General features: G+C 48.5%; 6 protein-coding genes across 6 annotated transcripts; 2 read left to right on the top strand and 4 right to left on the bottom strand.

Moving 5' to 3' along the window:
* Positions 1-54: 54 nt before the first annotated feature.
* LHYA1_G008435 (uncharacterized protein) lies at positions 55-2,167 on the bottom strand (the record flags this gene model as incomplete). The annotated part of the gene is made up of 2 exons (XM_031153355.1): positions 55-1,433; positions 1,522-2,167. 2 exons carry the CDS (start codon positions 2,165-2,167, stop codon positions 55-57), a joined length of 2,025 nt encoding a protein of 674 aa, XP_031001722.1.
* A 5,540-nt stretch (positions 2,168-7,707) lies between these two features.
* Positions 7,708-9,387, bottom strand: LHYA1_G008436 (uncharacterized protein; the record flags this gene model as incomplete). The annotated part of the gene is made up of 1 exon (XM_031153356.1): positions 7,708-9,387. The coding sequence occupies one exon, from the start codon at positions 9,385-9,387 to the stop codon at positions 7,708-7,710; it is 1,680 nt and encodes a 559-aa protein (XP_031001725.1).
* A 4,151-nt stretch (positions 9,388-13,538) lies between these two features.
* LHYA1_G008437 (putative hexaprenyl pyrophosphate synthase, mitochondrial) lies at positions 13,539-14,957 on the bottom strand (the record flags this gene model as incomplete). Its single annotated transcript, XM_031153357.1, has 2 exons — positions 13,539-13,700; positions 13,749-14,957. 2 exons carry the CDS (start codon positions 14,955-14,957, stop codon positions 13,539-13,541), a joined length of 1,371 nt encoding a protein of 456 aa, XP_031001724.1.
* Positions 14,958-15,287: 330 nt separating this feature from the next.
* On the top strand, positions 15,288-16,329 carry LHYA1_G008438 (uncharacterized protein; the record flags this gene model as incomplete). The annotated part of the gene is made up of 2 exons (XM_031153358.1): positions 15,288-15,713; positions 15,781-16,329. The coding sequence occupies 2 exons, from the start codon at positions 15,288-15,290 to the stop codon at positions 16,327-16,329; spliced, it is 975 nt and encodes a 324-aa protein (XP_031001731.1).
* A 1,291-nt stretch (positions 16,330-17,620) lies between these two features.
* LIPB (Lipase B) lies at positions 17,621-19,136 on the top strand (the record flags this gene model as incomplete). Its single annotated transcript, XM_031153359.1, has 4 exons — positions 17,621-18,341; positions 18,395-18,507; positions 18,614-19,070; positions 19,123-19,136. 4 exons carry the CDS (start codon positions 17,621-17,623, stop codon positions 19,134-19,136), a joined length of 1,305 nt encoding a protein of 434 aa, XP_031001730.1.
* Positions 19,137-19,457: 321 nt separating this feature from the next.
* On the bottom strand, positions 19,458-20,532 carry sol3_0 (Short chain dehydrogenase; the record flags this gene model as incomplete). The annotated part of the gene is made up of 2 exons (XM_031153360.1): positions 19,458-19,581; positions 19,631-20,532. 2 exons carry the CDS (start codon positions 20,530-20,532, stop codon positions 19,458-19,460), a joined length of 1,026 nt encoding a protein of 341 aa, XP_031001733.1.
* Positions 20,533-21,262: the final 730 nt, after the last annotated feature.

Consider the following 21,262-nt stretch of genomic DNA (forward strand, 5'->3'; position numbering starts at 1 on the left):
AATCTGATCATAAGGCATAGCGACAAGACAAAGAGAGGAAGATGACGGACGGTATTACGTGGCAAGGAAATCCATTCCCATCCTGTGCGCAATGCTCTGCCAATCCCAACTCCTCTCATCCTTAGCATCCATGAGCCGCCACACCTCCTCCAGAACTTGCAGTGCTGTATCCGAGTTCCTGTACTCCATGTATGCCTTCACTGTGCCGATGGCCTTGCGTATTGGGTCCCGTTGCTCTTTCTCGAAAGCCGCGCAACCTATCACGAATGCCGGCGCCAGAATTAGCGTCTGGCTTGGGTCACGGGGCGTAAAAGATGCAAGTAGCGTTAAGCCATCGTCTACGGCTTGAGTAATTCGGTTGTCGGGTTTCCAGCTTGTCGCTTTTGGTGGGTAAATGGTGCGCCACAGGTAAACCCACATCATCTGTTTGTAAAGAAGGCCGGCGAGGTCGCGAGAATCGCCTTCGGGCCAGGCTGGTGTCCATTCTCTGATGCCGGCATCAATCTCGGCGGCGCGGTAAAGTGATGTATAGTCCACAACGGGGTCGACCCGGGCTTCCATGTTCTCACGTATCTTGTTGCGGATGTTGGTGATCCTAGACATGTAAAGAAATAGACCATCCGAGACGCCGAGTAAGCGGACAGCTGCCGGTTGGATGACTGTATTTGGGAGGTCCCAGTCATCTGGTGCTAATATGCGTGTCCCATTTTGTGGAAGTGCTATTAACTCGTCTGCGACAATATGGTATTGGAAGAACTCATGAATGAATTTCAAAAAATCGAGGTCCTCTGGAGGTCTTTCTTGAATAAGTTTCTGGTAATGTTGTAGATGGAACCGATGTTGGCCATTGGGGTTCTCGTCCGAGAGAGTTTGAAGGACAAGACATAAGATCTGTCCGTAGGTCGCAGCAATTGCCACATTGGAGTCGCCTTGTTGCTCTTGCCGTATCAGCCCCTTGACAGCTTCATCATGATGAAATTGAGAGCGTTCCTCCAATGTCTTGATATCAACACCTGGGTGTTCTTGCAAGATATGGAGGCCATAAGGTGAGCGATAGTCGATATGTTTGCTCGCAAGGGCTAGTATCGAATGCATAAGACCTGAATGTTGCAAGGCTATCGGTAATAACATGTTCTTGAAAGCGGTGTCTTGCTCTCCTTCCACCGTGAATATCAAACTCAGCCGGGTTATGTAATGCTGAAAGAACATTCTGTCTCCTTCAGTTTCGACTCCATTGATCATGGGCGGTAACTTGATGTTTGGCAATGTGTAACTTGCCCTGCGTAGTTGGGCTGTTGGACCGATCAGCTCATCCGTTCCGGACCGATATGCTCTCATGACCCTACCTTCTTCTGCTTTCTCTTTGCCGCTCTTCCATATCGTCTTTGCAGGATAACCTTCACACTGTACGGAGTTCTTCTCACAGTTCATACCTGTGGGTGTTAGATTAATCTGAGTAAGCAGGGTATGGATCATAAATCAACTGACAGCCAGGTTTCGTCTCGTCGCACTTCTTCTTACGTTTCCTGCAGGTGATGCATCCTGTCTTGGACCTGCCCTTAGTAACCTTTGCCATCGACTCCGGTGTCGGCTTGGGATGTTTCCTCGGACGACCTCGAGGCCGTTTTATCTGGGCTGGCGTCGATTCCGAGGAAGGTGACTCGGACACAATGTTCCCTTTGACGTCGGCCTGCTCCAGATCTTCCATATCCACATCCTCGATGGGCTCAAGTTTAGGAATGACAATTCCCTCATCCTCTTGTTCACCAGCCGTATTGTCGTCTTGCTCCCAAGTGCTATCACCGTCGTCCTCCTCCTCTTCCACGAAACCGCCCGACGAGCTCCATGGATCCGTACATGATGATGATGTCGCAGAGGTTATCATAGTCAATCCCCCACACGAAGATGAAGCATCCGACCCGTCCATACTGGCTCTAGAATCCACGATTGACATCTCAAACGTCTCATACATTTTTGACCCAGCCAAGTTGCGACGCTCTTCAGTGCGCATGCGCCTCCGGACTGGCGGTCGCATATGACGGGTCCCGGCTGACGAGGAAAAAGGAATAATCTGGGGTATTTGCGTAACCTCGATAACGTCTGAGCTTGGAGTTGTAGTCGAGGACCATGAGATGTCGGGCTCCAATAATGGTAGCTGCTGGTCCATTATTGTTCGATGTATCCTGCGATTAACGATGCCATGAGTCCCAAATTCGTTCTCAATCAATTATCGCAACTTCCGACCACTGCTGAAAGGGGAGGAGGGGAGAAAGCCAGTGAGTGTGAACGAAAAAGGAACGCAAAGAAGACGAGAGGCTCACATTGATAATATCAGCCCCCCACCGGGGCGAACTACCCTCGCTTGTCTAACCAGGGCAAGGATGGAAGGGACCAGGGGTTGACGGCTGTTGCTGGACGTGCACACGGCCCTTGCACACACGGGGATACTACCCCCTTAGGGCCTCTTAGGGGTTAAATGAAATGCAGGCAAGCGACCAGGAAGAAGGCTTTCGCTCCGAAATGCAGGAAAATGGGTTTCAGGGGAGGCTGTAACATAAAGTAGGTACTCCGTATGTGCTTTAAGTGATAATACGTTATGCATGTATGCAGACTTGCGCAGGTCGACGTCGTGCGTGTCCCCTAGTCGTGTTATTTAAGCTTCAGTTCTCTATCAAGGGATTCTTAGTGCAGAGCCCCCATGGTTGCACAGCTGGGTGACCTGAATTACTATCGCTGGCCAGACCCGAATCTATGAATCATGTAGCGATACTATCGTACCCCATCCTATGGCGCTGGCCAATTTACGAAGTATTATTGTATCGATCTTGCGGTAGCATTCGCGGCCCCACGGGTGGGATCGTGATGTACAGAGCCTGTTTAGGTAAGACACCAAACCACTCTTGCCTTCGCTCCGTACCGTAGTCCCCGCGAATCCGTGATAGCGACAGAGGACGGACCAAGCAGTGCTAAAGAAAGGTGGGTAATTAACTGTTATTCCGAAGAAGCTTGGAGGTTTTCCGATAAACTGTACCTGTTTAGTAGTAGTACAGAACGGTAGAGATCCTCGCATACGTACTCGCTAAGTGCCGTGCCTTGAATGCACTCACTTACTCGAGTATGTTTATCCTGCCTGCCCCTTAAAGGACTGATTTGTGCCACCATTATGATTTAGCCTCGCTGAGTGAGAGCCAATGCTTGACTAAAATCTGCCCCTGTTTTCCCAATGCTTGACTCAGTGAAGTGCAAAGCAATATGCATCGCGGTGTTTGGGCGAATCAAGTCTTGAAATGGCTGAACTGGGCGTCCGCTAAAGAATCCCAAAGAAGTCGAATGTGCAGTGAAGATACCACTCCTGCTTGTCTTGGAGGGCACGATAGGACAAGGAGTGACACAGCATCCGCTACCTGGTTACACCGCGTGATGCCACCTTCATGTCTTGTCAAAAAGTACTGAATAGACGGCAGGTAAAAATAGGGGTTCGCAGAAGGTCGATGTTACGAAGTATTGCCGTCAATTGAGAAACCCCACGCTCAGAATCGAAACGTCGTCACAACTCACGACTCACGACCGGCATTCACCGGACGGATGTTCAGTTTCGATGGGCCAGTTCAATTTCCCATCCCACGCTCCCAGCACATCGGAATACGGACCAAAGAGCATTGAAGAGACGGCATAATCTGGCCCCATACTCTCCATAAATTTAGTGCTAATTGAAGGTCTTTGCAACTTGGCAGCCCTCGAAGCACGGTAGTGCTGAAGATCATCCGGCTATCCAGGATCAAAACCCACAATTCGGTCTGGGGCCAAGAATTGTACCGTAAACTTCAGTTTCGCGTTTCCCCCATGTACAGCAGACTTGCCCGTCTACACGATTAGCCTGGCTTTTGAGGTACTAGTTCAAGCTCAAACCATCAGAATAATGGCCTCAATTGCCCTCCTTGTGAACAGCTGCCCGCAATCTGTACTTCGATACCCCGCGACGAGACTCGTGAAATCCAAATAGCGATATTTTGGAAGGCAAAACTTGTGTTGAAATTACCATAACATTTCTAACCAACGTAGTTATAAGAAAATGCCTTCAAGGGACTTCATTCTTGGAATCCTTTCGCGCATGTAACATCTCAATGTTATAGAGGTGCGGAGCGTTCCGCACGCTTGTCCATAGTCTCTGGCTGCTCTATTACTCGAGTCAGCAAAGTGGACGAAATGTGTGGATATTACTATACTATTACCTGGAGTAATGGCCAACAAGAGACACCGCACTTTGTAAAATCTGCTATTGGGAGTAAATGATTCACGGGGTCCATCCCATCACTATCTTATCGCTTCTCGAAACTGGCATGCTTCTAGCCTCCTTCAACCCTACTAAAGCATGATGGTAATATAAGAGGGGAGGCGCTATTACAGTAGCTTATGTGCATGCTTGCGCCGCAGAACGTCTCAAAAGCAGACGACAAGGGAAACTTGGCATAAATACTGAGTTAGCTGCAGCATCCTTGCCTGACAAAAAACGTGCAGCGACCGCATCACGACTTGTCCATGCTTCGCAAGCTTTTTCCAAGCTTCCAAGCTTTTATCGCGCTGGATTGGGGATGCGGTTAGCTGTGGATATTCAAGGCCCCATATTCAATTCTCCGTGTATACCTCCGTACATTCCAGAAATTCGGATTCGTTTTCGCAAGCTCTTCCCAAAAGAGGAAGAGACAACTTTGAACATGAGGCCCGGTAATCATGAAGATCTAACTGAAGCTCTGAAGCAGGATTTATCATGGAGGGAAGGCACTGTGCCATAGCGGCGCAGAGCAAGGTGACACGTCCCATTCAGTAGCTCGAACTATTACTTGTATACCCCTTCAGAGAAGAACATGGTAAGCAAACCCCAAAGAATCAGCTGTGCCGCTTTGCTTATACCAAACCAGCTCTCTGGTAACTGTAGATACTATCTGATTGGTGTTTCCCGAAGGCCAAGAGGGGCTATGTCTGCACCAACGTTCTGGTCTGCATACCAGCCGTGGCTCGAAGAAGGCCTCGTGCATGACATTTGTTATCGGTACCAGATGCTCTGGAGTCTGGAATCCTGAAAGGCCAAAGACGACTCTTACGAATTCTAGTTCTCTTCTAGGATCAAGTAGAGAGATAAGACGGAAGCCAAAATGATATGTTTCCGAGAGTGGGCAATTCTTACGAATCTTGCCACAGTATAACAGTGAGAGCAAGCAAGTTCCCAGCAAAGCAGCAACAACCCAGCTCCCAGCAAACCTTAAGCTCCCCTCTTTACACCTCCCGTCCGTACTCCGTATCGGCGAGGATCTGGGATCGACGTCTCGCGTCTTCCCGCTCGCACAAGACGCTACAAGGATCGAGCTTCGTAGGCTTACCTCCGTGCTCCGTACGTACACACCGTAAGTAATTCTACAGTAGTGTGCTGTCTGTGCGCGAGGGTAGCTCTAACCCACCAAGGCTTAGACAGATTCGCACATCGCTCTTCGCTTCAAATACCCTCTTGCGTAAGAAGGGGTGCGCTCTGACAAAATTACTTCGTGAAGAATTACGGAGTAGTTCAGCTCGGTAACGCATCTGTGCCGCAGTGCCGTTTGGTAAGAGTGTATATCCTCCAATTGCAAACGTTACAGCAGCCCGTTCGGAACGAGCAACCGAAGGATAGCCGGATTGGGTATCCCGCACTTTGCAGCACAAATTCAGTATGCCCCTATTTTGCCGACGATCTCTCGATTAATAATGTCTTGCTAAGGGTTGAGCCAAGGGCTTGGGGTTGTCTACGGTGTACCAAGCCAGCCCTCGAGATCAGGCTATCTCTAGCAGCCTAGCTCTTACTGTGTTGCTCGTCATGGTACGATTCCTTCTCCTTCGGGCCCGGAATTTTAACGATACAACGCTGCTACTATATCTCCACAATAATAGAGGTTTAGGATCGAGAATCCTTGTTAGTCCGCCTACTTCGTTGCGATCGGGGTTCGCTTTAGCGCGGTTTGTTTTGACTAACCTTCGATGTTTGGGTGAAATCCATTTGTAAATTACCACCGCGGGTATGGAGTAGTAGGGCTTGACAAAACGCAGACGCCTGTCTGTTCGAACTTCGGAGCAAGCACCTCTTTAATAGGGTTTGTTGGTTGTAACGCCGCGGCATCCCTCACTCGCCGTGTCAGCTCCGAGGCTACAGAAGCGCTGGACTTCCCGAAATCTACGGCCCGTCTATGCCAACCAGAGGGAGGCTCGTGCCGACTACGGGAAGAAATTGTGCTGATACCAGACGGGTATAAATTGCTTACCCCGCCCTTGGCTGTATGCTGTGATGCATCGGCAATGATAGCAATACCTGGAGTAAGAGGCAAGTCAAACATCAGCAATGCAACGGTGCAGAGTGCCACCAATTACTAAAGTGCCATGATGGAGAATGCCTTGAAGCTTAGCTTAGTCCAGCTGGTTAAAAGAAGGTGTGAGCCGTGGGAGGGATGGATGGATGGATGGATGGATGAGGAAGATCCTTAATTAACCTACCAATGCCATCAATAATTCGATAATTCTTCAACAGCACCCCAGCCTTAGCTCACAACTTTCCCGACGCCTCTTTTCTCTCGAGCCTCTAGGAAAACAGAGGCTCGTCCGCTACGTATTCGGCATTTCGATGGCTTTACGATGCTAGCTCGCCCAGTTTTCTTTTCATGCGGGTAACATCGCATGCAGCTGTCAGGGCCTTGATGTTGCAACCAACGTTTTCCCGCGCACCGCACCCTTTATCCAATAACCACAAAACACCACCACCCCTATTTATCACAAGAGGATTCCACATGGAAGCTAGCTCAAACTCAAGGACCCTAGCACGAGCCAAATCGCCGGGTGGAGAGTGATCTTCGATCAATCTAGCCTTGCCACTGTTGAGGTCGCCATCGAGACCTCTTAAAGGAACTCCTGGACACGAGCTATTTGGACCTGTTTGAGAGAAGAGACGCTATTCGAGTGCGTGGCTTGCATATAGAGAATTAGAAGCTTTTTAAGGGTCCTATCAAAGTTGAAGACCAGTCCAATTCCTCTATAAATGTCTTAAAACATTGATCCATTCCGGAGAGGAGACTCTTTCTGTCGCTACCCTTCCATCGAGAAACTAGATTGCGCCTGGGTAAATTGGATATAATCGATTATATAGGTATGCATATCGGAAAAATCGCATGTGAATTTCTATTTAGTACTAGGTTGGGTTGAAGACATCCATATTTGCGCTCCATATTTGCGTTTCGCATCCCGTGTTTGAGCACGAGATCGGTTGTCTGATGTCTGATTTGTCTTCGATGTTGACCCCCAAGACCCCTAACACTCCACGCCACACACATAAGCCTGATTGAAATGTGCTTTCCCGATGATAAACGCTCATAACTGAGCTTCGTCCAACGCTTGGCTTGCACCCCTCTACGTCCTGTGCTGCAAAGCTTTGGCTCTCAAAACGTCCCGCAAGCTTTAACCTTGCCGTGCCTTGATTGCTTACTGACCACACCATATCATGGCTCAATGCTTACTTCGAGCTTGGTCACAGGCTCAAACCCGGTATATTTAGCCCTGGAACTAATCATTCAAACCTTTATATTCCCGAATCTAGACATCCGATTAAACAAGCGGTGAGGTCTGATATCGATGGGAGCCCTTCTTCGTGCAACCCAAAACTATTTGAATCCTACCCGCATATCATATCTATCATGTGACCCTCTCGCCCGCGGATTGGCTGCGAAGTGCATCAATCTCGCGTTGCAGAGCACTGAGATCTGCTAGGATATTATCACTCCCTGGGTTGCTCTCGATTCTTTCCACTTGTGAGACAGACGAGGTCTCGGAATCCCGTCGCGGTCGCGCACTATCTATACTACGCATCGTTTTCTCACCACTAGCTCTTCGTAAAGCTCCTGGTGACTGAGTTTGAGTTGGTGTTTCCCAACCAGGACGATGTGGTGGTGGTGGCGGTGGCACAACGGATGCGCGTTTGTTGCTTGTTGGTAGATCTAGACTGGAGAGAGAAGGGAGTCTACCAGGCATTGAAAGCCTTGACGACCCTCGCGCTGGTGGAGGAGTAGGTATTGAGGTTGCGGAAGGAGGTGATACTGGCAGGTGTTGTGAAGAGTCACGTATTGATGGTGGGCGCCTAGACGGGGGCGGAGGAGGTACTCTGCCACTATTCGAACGTTCTCTGCCAGAGTATTCTGATCCGGCAATACTTACATTATCTTCCTCGACTCTAGGAGACAATCTACCCGAACCACTCCGAGTCAACTTGGAATCTGACACCAGTTGGCTATGACGTCGGGCGAGAGGAGGTGCTGGAGGTGTCTTCTTTCTTATCGATGATGATGGCGATGGAGGTTCGGGCGTTCTCCCAGCTGATTCTTTGTCAAAAACAGATTCTTGATCCGAATCATGGCTGGCTCTATTTGGAGCAGGAGGTAGCGGCTTGTTGAGATCAGTTTGGGAACGGTTGGAGTTCACTGGACTCAAAGGGAAATAGTTCTGGGATGTGATAGAGCCTGGCGTAGACGGTGGTTGCACATTACTTGCTGTAGGTTCGTCTCTCAGTTCGACCTTGATCGATTTTCCATGTCTCGAACTGGGCGGAGGAGGCTTCTTTCTGCCGGAAGTTGAGGACTGCGTCTCTGTTGCTAACCCTCTTCGATCGTCATCCGGATCTGATATCTCGTGAGATGTGCGAGGTGATTCGGCATGTGTCTCCTGTATTGCTTCGAACATGGACTGTCTTGATACTGACGACGCATCCGTACTGCTGCCTCCATCGCCCAACGCATGCTGGGCCACATGTGCCTGGGTCGGCGGAGCTGTTGTAGATATTCCCAAACCCGCATTCCCAGTCATCAGTAACCTTTTGAATGCCGCCACATCCAGAGATGCCCTTCCGGGACTTGATACATTCGTTGGTGGTACCGTAGGGATCTCCCGTCCGGAGAGCCCTCCGGGCCGCTCCATCGTCTCCAATGTCTTTGAAAAGGGGTTCGCTGGGACCCTGCTGGGCCAGCTGCTTGCTTCATCTTCAGATGTGTCCGATGCTATGCTATAGAAGGGGTCTACATCTCGTGGGATCGGCGCTGGCGGTTGTGCAGAGGCGGAATCTGGGAACCTCTCCTGCCTTGTAGTAGACGCCAAGTCTAGTATTGACGGCGATAGCGGTGGAGGTGATTGCACTCGTACTTTCTTCGTGATCTTCTTCGGTGCATCGATTGCTGGTGGTCCTGACCATGGCGGGGAATCTACTTGTTTATAGCTGATTTGCTCGAAGGAGGGGTTTTCTGGGGCGGCGGGAGCTGGAGGGGCAGCAGCTGCTGAATGCCCTTTCCTCCTGAAAGGGTTGGACGAAGGCAGATCTGAAGCCATCCTATTCATCCACGACAGTGCATACCATAGCAAAGCGCGTTGTGTTATACAGAAGCCATTGAATGGTGTATCATGGCGGTGATTGTTGGCGTGGTACTTTCACGGAATGTCCGGTCTGTTATCAAGCTCGGGACGCCATCGATTGGCTGTGCGCTGTGGGGCTTACACTATGAATGTGGGGATGTTCGTCTTCACAACATCATACACCTACTACCTAGGTAGGTACTTCTTCTTAATGGGTATCAAGAATATGAACCTATTCGAGAAGATAATTTTGCACTGCTTGTGGAGTATCTGAGTTGCATGAAAGCAGTGAAGATCTTCAGTCGATCCACTAGTGTTTTGTATCAATCATCCGCTTTCTTTATCTCGGGCATTTCCATTCTTCATTTCTTAGATTGAAAATATATTAACTTACTATTAATCTCTTTATTTTACTATGCATACATGTCTTCTAATATTCAAGCTACAAAGTTCTTGAACGCTTCCTACCATTGCGTTCTACTAAAGCTGTCATCTATACTCAACTAGTTTATTTAGGAAATAATAAAAACAAACGCAACTTGTAGCTTTCATGAGCTTCACGAGCTGAAACAGATCTTTATACATTTACAAAGTAGAAACGCATGTCTTTCATTCTCAACTTAATTGATATAACAATAATAGAGTGTAATTATGATATTCAAACCACTACTGAGTTTTATGTTAAGAGGACAAGAAACGCATAAGCAAAGAGCGTTTTAGTAGTAGCCGAAAAAAAAAAGCTAGACGGACTTAGACTTATAGTTGAATCAAGAAAGTTAGGTAGCTGACATCCTCAGAACTCCTCGAAGATGGAAATACTGGAGGATAGTGCGTATGAATTTCACATTTCACTAGACTAAAATAAACGTTTGCAACATGTTCGTTAATGCTACGAAGTGCAATAATAACCGAGTTTCAGAATCCACTAAACAATGCATCCCATAGCTGAAAGCTTTAGAAGATAATCTTCTCATATATTTTGATGTTTATTCAAGTAGAATGTCCTCACTGAGTTCCGCAACAGATGAACCGCAATGCAAGCCTTCCAGCGCATGCGCCTTCCGGCAGTATCGCATACATCTCTCAGGAGGATATCATTCCCATTTTTCAGTCCCGAATCGCTACCCAGGGTATCATATCATTTTTTTGCCCAGCGCCCAACTCCTTTTCCGAACCAAATCAAATAAAATACCTCCTAGCGAAACCTCTGCCCATCTCCGTCTGTTCCGGCATCGCAACTTCTAATTTAGCCACATCCATCCCAGAAATGAAGTCAGACCTCGCAGCATCCGCCAACTCTCTAGCATAGCCCGATCTCCTATACGCGGCCGCGACCCACAAGCGGTCAAAGATAACATGTTTTCTCCCCATTGCCCCTTTTCCACTACGCTCTACCAACGCTTGGGATTCGAATTGGTGGTATCGTTCTACCAACAATGCACCTACGACTTTCCGGTCGATGTAGTAAACATATAATTTGAAACGCGGGACCATGCCTGGATTGATGAATGTAAGCGGGTCAAGGACTTCGGCGGATAATTCGTCGTCTGTGTATCTGAGTCCTTCGAGGTCTTTGTATGTTGTGTTAAGAACTTCTTGTGCGTGGTTGTGTTGGGCTTGTGTGGAAGTGCGACCGTAAACGCGGATTTGGTGTTGCTCACCGTGTACAATCTTCTCGCAGAGAGCGCGATCGCTGTTGGCAATTCGTCTTGGCAGCTCGGGTAAGGAGGTCGATCGGCAGAAGTCATCGTGTGCACGCCTATCCATCGGATCGGAGGGGTTATAGAGCATTTTGCATTTGGGGCAATTGATGGATTGGGTTACGCCGAGATCAATCTGTAGTTGGTGGTAGCCGGTTGACTCGTTCTTCTTCTTGGGCTGCATTGGTATTGGCAAGGTGTGGGAAGGCTTGTATGGTGCAAGATTTTGATCATATCTCCTCTTCTCCGACAGAGCCTGCGAGTTTCTAGGGGGGGCCGACTGGGGTTCATATTCTTCCTCATGGTCATGTAGGTCGCGGTTGTCGGCTCTTGCACTTGAAGATCTCGTGGGACCATATGGTGCACTAGAAGGCCCTGCCTGCGAGAAGCTGGCATGGCGTGACGGACTGTGGAGGCCAGGTTCGCTGGTTCTAACATCTCGAATGCCACCAATAAGAGGCTGGCTTACACCTCTGGGGCGCAGTGGTCTGCTTGGAGGCGGTCTACCAGCAGACATACCGCCAGCCGGTAAGTTGGGTAGAGATCCACTTCCGCTATTGACAGCAGAATTGCCAGCATGTCTTAGCGAGCCCGGTCCATACCAATATGACCGAGGACGGTTTTGCTCCCTGACCATCTCAGATCTCCGTAAATCATCCTTCTCGTCTTGATCTAAATATTCCTCAACAAGTGAAACCCCAGACGAGTCATCAGCACCACCCGCTACTTCCGAGAAGGATGGACGATCTTCATCGCTCAAATGAGCCGGACAAGACCTACGGGATGACATGCTGCCAAGAGGTTCGAGGGTAGGTCTCGTAGTAAGCCGCCGGGGCTGTCTCTTCTGTGATTTATTAGGGCGAGTGAACGGGGCAGTTTCAGCCGCAGGTGGTGAAGACGGTGGCGTGAAATTTCCAGGTGGCTCAATTGAATCTGAGGATTTTAGCGCAGATGGAGGTATTGATGGACTCGAAGATCTTGGTAATGGTTTGAAGTAGTTCTGTATGCCCGAGAGCTTCGGTTTCTTGGACGTGGGGGTTGGACCTGCAGCTTCAAGAGTTGTATCGGATAGAACTTCGTTGCACCGTTTTCTGGTTGTTGCTATTGCTATTGTTATTGTTGTTAGGGGCGGCAAAATTCGATCGCTTGATGTGTCATTCTCGGGCGGTGTGTTATTGCCAGTAACTGAGCCGGTACACGAATCTTGAGTCTTTTTTTCCCTCGCGGCCCTAAATTCAGGTCTAGAAGATGAGTGTGACGGAATGCTGTTCTCAGCAGAGCTCCCACCAGATGAAACCGATACTAGAATGACCGTGTTTTGAGGACGATGAGAGTCAACAGCTGAACAAGGAGTTTCTGTCGAAGAAGTAGGACGTAGTATTTCTAGGGACTCTCTTTTGATTGTATATGATTGCATGGGCTCTTGGATCATCGAGTAGTTGCTCGTATTTCTTGGGGCGACAGGTTGTTGTGATGAATGTGTAGAGTTGCCGGATCTGTGTCCCGAGATTGACTCACATAACGTACTCGTTGTGTGAGATGATGGACTGCTTGGTGAGACAACTTCAGACGATTGAAAAAAGTTTTGCACGCCAAGATGCTTGAATTTCTTGCTTGAACAAGGTGAGGCGATTCCGATGAATGGAGATTGAGCAAGCGAGACGTCCTGGCCGGGTCGTTGGATCGGTGAGCTTTGCACGTCCAAATGCTTTGACTTCTTGCTCAAATGACCAGAGTTGACATTCTGTGAAGAAGACGAAGACCCGACGTCATCAGTCTTCGAAACGCGTCTCTTTTTACTTAGAGACACCTCGAGGTTAGGGTTGGCACGCTTTGAATACGTCCGCAGAGCCGCGCTTCTGAAAGTTTCGTCAGTCAGTTGACGATGAAGAACAAGTGAATGAAATAACGTTACCTGCGATTTTCCAATGGCGCAGACATCGCGAAGGGTGGACGATCTTCGTTCAAGTGGCAAAAGGCCCTTCTCCAGAGTCATGAGGCTTATGGTTGTTATATTTATAAGTGAAAGTCGCGATTGCAGCTAGAAGTTACCTAGTCTAGTGTTCCACACGCGCCGTCAGGTGGGCACTAAACCTTAATTCGACACCTGACCCTGCAATAGGTACGCGTACGGTACGGTACTCACCTCCGTAGGAAGGAGGCGATTTTTTTTCTTTCTCTATTATTGTTATTCTAAGCATAGTATAGAAACATTTTAGTTCTAATTTTAAATTCTAACATAGAATTGAGGACATCAAACGTCTATTCTGTATATCTGTTCCCTTCTAAACAAGCCCATGTCGAGACGACAGATTGTTATATATACATTGCTTTTTACTCCGGCGCCGAATTGCCTTTCTTTTATAATACAGATTGCAGCCATATGCTGATGTAAGAAGAGTTCATGGCCTAAATCATAATCATCCATCACTTCCTCCGCTTTAATGTCTTGACAGCCATGTCTATTAATCCATCTTTCGCTTCGCTGTCTGGAAATGCGCTGATGGAGGAGATGGCGCGATTTACGTATTCTTCGGCCAGGGCCCGTGTTTGCTCTAGACCATTACTTTGGGAGACTAGTTCTCGTGCCTGATATATGTCAGCTTGCTTCGCCATTAAGATGGGAAGAAAACTTACCCTTGCAACGTCGCCCTCCTGGGCGAACTTCCTACCCACCAAAGCTCCCAATGCCTCATTATCTTTCCATGCAAACAACAACGGTGCCGTGGCAAGCCCCAGCTCTAGATCCGCGCCTGCCGGTTTCCCCAACTCCTTCTCGCTGACTGTGTAATCCAACATATCATCCACCAATTGAAACGCCAAACCTAGATTCTTCCCATACGAATACGCAGAATCCACCGTCGTTGAGTCTGCACCCCCCAAAAGGGCCGCAGCACGACATGATTTTGATATCAGACTTGCAGACTTCAGGTATGTCTTTTGCAGATAATATGTGACGGTATCCTCGGTCCAGACAGGATTCTTCTCGTCCCGCGCCGTATTCTTCAATTGCATGAACTCTCCCTCCACGAGATTTGCAATCACGGATGCTAAAAGCTCTGTCACCTCTGCGTCGCGGAGTCTAGCTAATGCCACAGAGGCACGGCTGAGAAGAAAATCCCCTGCCAACACAGCCATCTTGTTCCCAAACTCAAGATTCGCTGATGGGGACCCGCGCCGTGAAAGTGAATGGTCAATGACATCGTCGTGTAGAAGGGACGCGGTATGTATTAATTCGGTGATTTCGGCAAGTCGTCTCTGGGAAGGGAGAATATCGCTGTCGCTTGCTGGGTATGAAGTCTCGGTAATTTTAATAGGATTCGCGGAAGGAGAGGAGGGATTGGCATCGGTCAAAATAGACACTGGCGAAATCGGGCTGTCAATGTCTATGGGGCTTGCCTGCCCATTATATCTGGAGCATTTTGGAGCCAGCGAAGAAGCTCTGGACATTAGCAATACGATGAGAGGCCGTACATGCTTTCCTTCTCCCTGCGTATAGTATTTCGCAACGGTATCGAGGGACGGATGCCCGGATCCCAGAAGATTCCGTATGTTACCGGTAAGAAACTTCATTTCTTTGGCTACCATCCGTAGCGGATCGACGCTGATGCCGCCCTGTCCCACTGCTCGCGCTGTAGCATTGGAAAAAACATTGCCCGCGACTGCCACAGCTTGCGCCCATGATGACTGCCTCCTTCGGGTGGGATTGTGGTATATAGAGGTCGGAAGAGGTCGTACGGAGCTTTGGGATATCAATTGACACCTGCAATACGAAGAATATGACTGGAGCCTCGATGCTGCGGAGCTGTTGAAGAGCAATGAAGCTCTATTCGATCGGATCCTCATATCCCAGGCTCCAGATATTTTAGAAAGAAAATCAACTGGCCGGATTAGGACTTTTCAAACATTCGTATACCCAATTGACGCCTTGAGTTCGAAAGGGAGGAATATCGGAGCAGTATAACAAGACAGTAAGAAATCTAAATGTTGCCAACAAAATATGAAGCCATCCTATCCCGTCCTTGCCCGACTAGATTTTTCGGATGCACTACTGTAGATCACTGCGGATCAACCATTTACCCGAAGCGCAAGGATAGTGCCTCGGAAAGCTCCATAGCTGTTACCTGGAATTTCAAACACCATGTTCCTTACAACAATGTGACACTCAACGGCAAAATGGTGTTTCTAACCATGACAACTGTTATAGTGGAAGGGCTGGAGAAGATACGGACTTCAAAGCCTGAAGAGGAGAAGGACGAGCCCCGAGAGAAGGGTGCGGAAGAAGGCAACTCCGCAGACGATAGCCCCAGCGAGAATCTGCCAGTCGCTACAGTCCAAGAGGCGGCCGATAAGCAACAAGGCACTGTGAAAGGAAGCTCGTCGAATGTCTCAGTTGGAACAGCAAACTCGACCCTAGATGAGAAGGCAGAATCAACAGAGCCTTCACTGGAGAATCCCAAAGTCGGAAACCCAATATCTCACGGCCAAGTCATCGACCTATCAAGGCAATTGAAAGCCCAAGGATTATCGCCCTGTAGTTTGGAGATTCTGCTAAAAGGGGTGAGAGTCTATATACCACCCCCTCCAGCAAAGAAGGAACCTGTGAGTCTTCATCTGGACTTTAAATTGGGACGGCTCGACTGGAGCACAAGCTAACACTGTATCCTAGACATCCGAATATAAAGCCCTAATGGCTCGTCTCCGCTACGAAGAAGAAAACAGAGCTTACTCACGAATGACCCAATCCGCTCCACCTCTCGAGACTTTCGCGTCACGCTTCCCCACCACCTCATCCGCCAATGCATTCGCTATGAACCACGAGCCCGCATCTTCTGAGGAGGAGGAAGTCGTATACGCGGACATCGATCGGCAGGTTGCGCTCATTCTAAATGTTCTCGTTAGTATCGTTGCTTGTGCAGGAGCTATCTGGGTGGTTGCAAGGTGGTGGAGCACACCAGTACGACTTGCGCTCAGTATGAGTGGTAGTGCGTTGGTGGGCATTGCGGAGGTGGTGGTTTACTCTGGGTATATCAGGAGGGTTGGTGAGGCGAAGGGGAAGGAGGGAAAGTTGAAAGAGGTTAAGGAGGTGGTGAAGACTTGGGTTATTGGGGGCGAGGACGACGATGAAGGATTCGGGGAAGAAAGTCACTCAATTCCAGTCGAACGTAGGAGTGATGCGGATAGTAAAGCTCGAAGGCGGAGGAAAGAAAATTCTTAAAGATAATTCAGTGTTATATTTTACATGTTACGCAAACTTTACTTCGCACCAGTGTAAGTTTCTCATGTGGTTTTGTATTCCGTGACAACAATTTCTATTGGCTAGTGCCTTTTGCGGGTTACTCAGATATGCTATGGTGTTTCTGTTGAAAAGGCTTTATCGCTCAGTTTCCGCACTTCATAGCCACCTGTGAGCTTTTTATTGTATTTTGGGAAGAAGTTTTGAATTGACTGCTGTTCTACAGTGGGAAGTATGCTGTATATATAGGCCTTTCAGTTCCTCTGAAAGTGCCTATACATCATCACTTTTACTCGTGAGCCGTTGAATTTTGATGTTGCCTATATAGGTACATATCTATGGCCATGACTCTAGTTTTTTCTCTGCTTTTTGGGGCTGGTTTTTCATGTTTCAATACCTGAACCTACAGTGTTCCTATTACAAAGCTAGCATATAGAAATGTTCAAGAGAAACTGTTTCTTAGATCAATCTAGCACATTTCATCTGTTTATTCCTTCATTCATGAGGCTAGCAGGACTCGCATTCATTTTTAAGTCAAATAGTGGGCCTCATGTAGTCCTTCCGCCTGAAGCCCTGCATTTCATCGAATCTGAGCTGGTTCAAGTGGCATTGAATATATAATTATGGAGTGAATATTTGCTCTGCACTAAAAAAGGGGTTATTTAGAATAGCCGCGTGCAAGCGAATATGCGGCGTAGCAGAAGATCAGCATTGTTCTGCAATTACGCTTCTTCTACTTCGTAAATGAGCCTACGAGACGAAAGTATTTCAAAATGCGGCCCCACCTCAAAGTTGCATCCTCCTGGCATCCATGGCCTCGGTATCTCCGGTCTTTGCAAGCTCCAACTACCGGCAGGTGGATTACTGCGTGCGGCGAACTACGTAAATTTACTCTAAATCCTTCACATATCTAAATCATATTTTTGACGTAACTTTACTGTACCGGAACCAATGATCTGATTGGGTGAATAACGGATAATGCATTGCTTGTACGTGTTATGCCCAAAGCAGAATTGGGATAGCATTTTACGCCGCAAATGTAAGCCGTTAAAGTAAATACTTCGTCCCAGGCGTAATAACCCCCCCCCCAACAGGAGGGGTTGTGCCAGGGGTGGTTTTCTATGGCAGCTCCTATTAGCGGAACCCCTGCCTTTACACTCCTGTTGGGGGGTTTATTATGCCTGGGACGAAGTATATATTGAAGGACCTAGGTAGGAACTTTAGCGGTTTGGATGCCCAGCAGATCAGATTTTAGTACGGTATCGCATTCAAGATGTTCTCCCTACCAGGGCTGACTCGGAGTCTCACCCTCCTATGCAGCATCACCCAAGTTTTTGGAACGCCAATCGACACGCGCTCCGACATCACCGATTACTTCTCATCCGTTGAAAGCGACCTCAAGTCCCTCACTGTCCAAACTGCTCCATCAACCATTGAAGACGCCTTTTCCAAGCTCCAAAGTATCCTGGACGGGAAAAATCTAACCCTCGTCGAGACAGCCACGCAGCTCATTTCAGCAGGCCTCTCTTCGCTGACTTGGGATGGAGTGGTGAGTTATATTGACGGTCTTGAGTCCGGCTTGGCTAGTAGCTCGAATGTCAATTCGCGCGAGCCGAGTGTTGCTGTGTACCCGAGTGCTTCGACAGGCGACGCACCGTACAGCTTTTCGGAAGATGAACTCAGGAGTGCACTTTATATTCCCGGGAACTTCACGTACGGTGTATCCGGCGCGCCACAGCCGATTCTGCTCGTTGGGGGGACTGGAAATCCAGGGTATGTGACGTTTGTAGGGACGTATATCAAATTACTGCAGAACGAAGAGACGAGTTTTGGGGATCCGGTCTGGTTGAACATTCCTGGATACGAATTGGATGATTTACAAAAAAACGCTGAATTTGTGGCGTATGCTATCAATTACTTGTCGAATATCTGTGGCAATCGTTCTATTGCTGTCATGGGATATTCGCAGGGAAATCTTGACTCGCAATGGGCTTGTAAGTCATGCCCTGACTACTCTTCAGCACTTGCTAATCACCTGGTAAATCAGACAAGTACTGGCCGTCTACTCGAGCACATGTGACGGATCACGTTGCCTTCTCACCCGGATATCGTGGTACCGAACTTACTCAGATCATAAAATGGGTACCGCAGCCGCCCGCTGTAAGTATTATACTTCTTCAAACTCTTCGTTCCAACACCCAGGTTAGAATTCAAGCTGCGAAAAACCAAGTTATCAAATTAGAAACTGGCTGACTCTTGTATACAGTGGTTGCAAGCCCTATACGACAGTGACTTCGTCCTAGCAACGCGCGCCAACGGCGGCGACTCGTCCTACGTCCCCACGACAGTCATCTATTCGCTCACCGACGAAGTCGTGCAACCGCAATTCGGCGACGGGGCTTCCTCGCCACTGAAAGACGCCCATGGCGCCGGTGTCACCAATGTACGTGTCCAAGATGCTTGTCCCGGGCAGGTAGCTGGAAGCTTTTACACGCATGAAGGCATCCCGTATAATCCGCTTGCATATGCACTAGCGCGCGATGCTGTGCTGAACGACGGTACGGGCCAGTTGTCCAGGTTGGATCTGACTAGTATCTGTGGGAATTATTTGGCGCCCACTTTGACGTTGGAGGACTTTCTTCTGACGGAGAATACTGCTGTTGTGGCTGCTGTTTTGACGTTGCTGTATGATGGGAAGTCGACTACGGAACCGGCGATTGCGGGTAAGTTTGTCTGTAGGCGGGGTTTTGAAGATGAGAGACTGATGAACTGCAGATTATGCGAAATAGAGGACGACGACAATAGACAGGGCATCTTGGCTAGAAGAAGCCTCTTCGTAAGAGAAAAAAGGAAATAAAATTGTAGAAACACCTCTCCTGTCACATCTACAAAAAATCATGTTTGACAGAAGATTACACCCAAGAAAATATCAGAAACGAGCGTAAGGTCTTGTCTCTATTTTTTGTGTATATTTATTCGGTTTATGGTTGAGACTTTAAAGTAATATCTACATTCAACCGCGCGTCTCGAATAACCAAGGGAAAAAGCATGCCTCCGCTCCTAGTAACGCTAAGCTGACTTCTCCAAAGATACCTCGCTGCAGAACAAGCTCAAACATTTCCAGCAACTATGCTTGAAATTTCCGGGGTGGATTTCTTGAGAACCTCGAAAATTTCTCTCCATACCTTCACCTGCGTCTGCTGCCCCTCTTCCGACGCAATCAAAGGTCCAAGTCTAAAAATCATGTCAGCACACGTCTTCTCAAAAAGGGGTTAGCACATACTTAGCAAACTTCTGATGGTCTAGATACTTCCCATGGGCATCCACACCCCTCGACGCGGCATCAACCACAGTCTTCGCACCCTCAGCAACGGTCCTACCCGTAAGACTCTGCACTGCCACCAGCATCCACGGCGCCTGCTCCCGACTTAGCAACTCAGACTTGCAGAAACCCGGCGCCACGACATCCACCACGACAGCCGGCTCGTCTCCAATCATCGGCACGCATTTCGCAACCTCGAACGCGCCGTACATGCCCAGCAGCTTACTAGCAGCATACCTCTCGGCCGGATTCGCCCTGTTTGAAACTTCCCACCTCGCTTCGTCGTTCATAGCCGCCAGCACATTCGGCTCCTTACGCTCCGGCAGCGAAGCATCGGCATGCACATCGCTGCCTACGATGGTCAAATGCGGCCGTAGCTTCCCAGCACCCGGGGACGAGGACTTCCCGGTGCGGACAAGCGTGGGAAGGAGCAAGAGGCTGAGGAGAACGGTCGACAGCACATTAACCTGGAGATGCGTCTCCCAGCCCTCGGGACTAAGCTTCCATTTCCCAGTCGCGAGCCCGGCATTCATGATAGCCGTGTCGAGTTTCTCGAGCTTGGCAGCACGTGCTGCGAATGCTTTGACTGAAGCGAAGCTGTTGAGATCGACTTGCCATACTTTGATTGAGGCGTTGGGATTGGTGGTTTCGGCTAAGATCTTCGCTTTGGCTTCTTCGCCTTTGGAGATGGTGCGTACGCCGAGGATTACCTTTGTGGCTCCTAGGTTGAGGGTGTGTTGGGCTGTTGCGAGACCGAGGCCTGTGTTGGCGCCTGTTATGATAACGGTTTGGCCCTTGAAGCTTCCTGGGGAAGGGAGGTGTAAGGAACGGAAGGGTTGGGAGAGGACGTTGAAGATGGGCATCGTTGCTGGTTCTTGCTGTTTTGGGCGAATGGTGGATGCTTCTTGGTGTATTTTGGAGCTATATACTTTTTCAACTCGGGATTCTGATGTTTCAGCAAGGGATATTAAGAACTGAATAATTTTGAACAATCTTCTGTAAATAATAACGATAAGGAACGAGTCAAATACTTGTATCTAATGAGTATATCTTGGGATTGTGAATTTGGAAGCAGCAGAATACCACCTTGATATATGGTTATACAAATCCCCCAACACGGAACAACATTGCACCAACAACATTATATCACCAAACAAGCACTCGCTCATCGGTGGAATAGTCCATACGCTCAGAAGCTCTAACTGTTGTCGTCGCTTCTCCTGGGAGTTTAAGTGATAAAACCCCGAGTCACGTGATACATGCTGCCCCGCTCGCCCATTTATAATCGGACAGTTGTTTCACCGTCGGGGAGAAGTCATGTTATGTTTATTTTATTTCCCTCGACAGCAGCTTTCCACGAAGCAGACTTCGGGAATATGACTATCAAAAGTAGCAAAACCACTTTCACGTTGTTCTCTTCTCGTGCTTGCTTCGGATTGAGATTGAAATTATAGTCTTTCTACAGATTTCACATGTTTGCCCCTTTTCAAGGAATGGTGGACATGGACCTGCGGCAGCTGACCTCACTTCCAGCGGAGCATTGGGTCATTGCCATCTGTTTTTCACGATACTTTATACTTTGGAGTCGGCGAC

This window comes from Lachnellula hyalina (assembly GCF_007821495.1).
Source record: "Lachnellula hyalina strain CBS 185.66 chromosome Unknown contig00216, whole genome shotgun sequence".
Classification (NCBI taxonomy): Eukaryota; Fungi; Ascomycota; class Leotiomycetes; order Helotiales; family Lachnaceae; genus Lachnellula; species Lachnellula hyalina.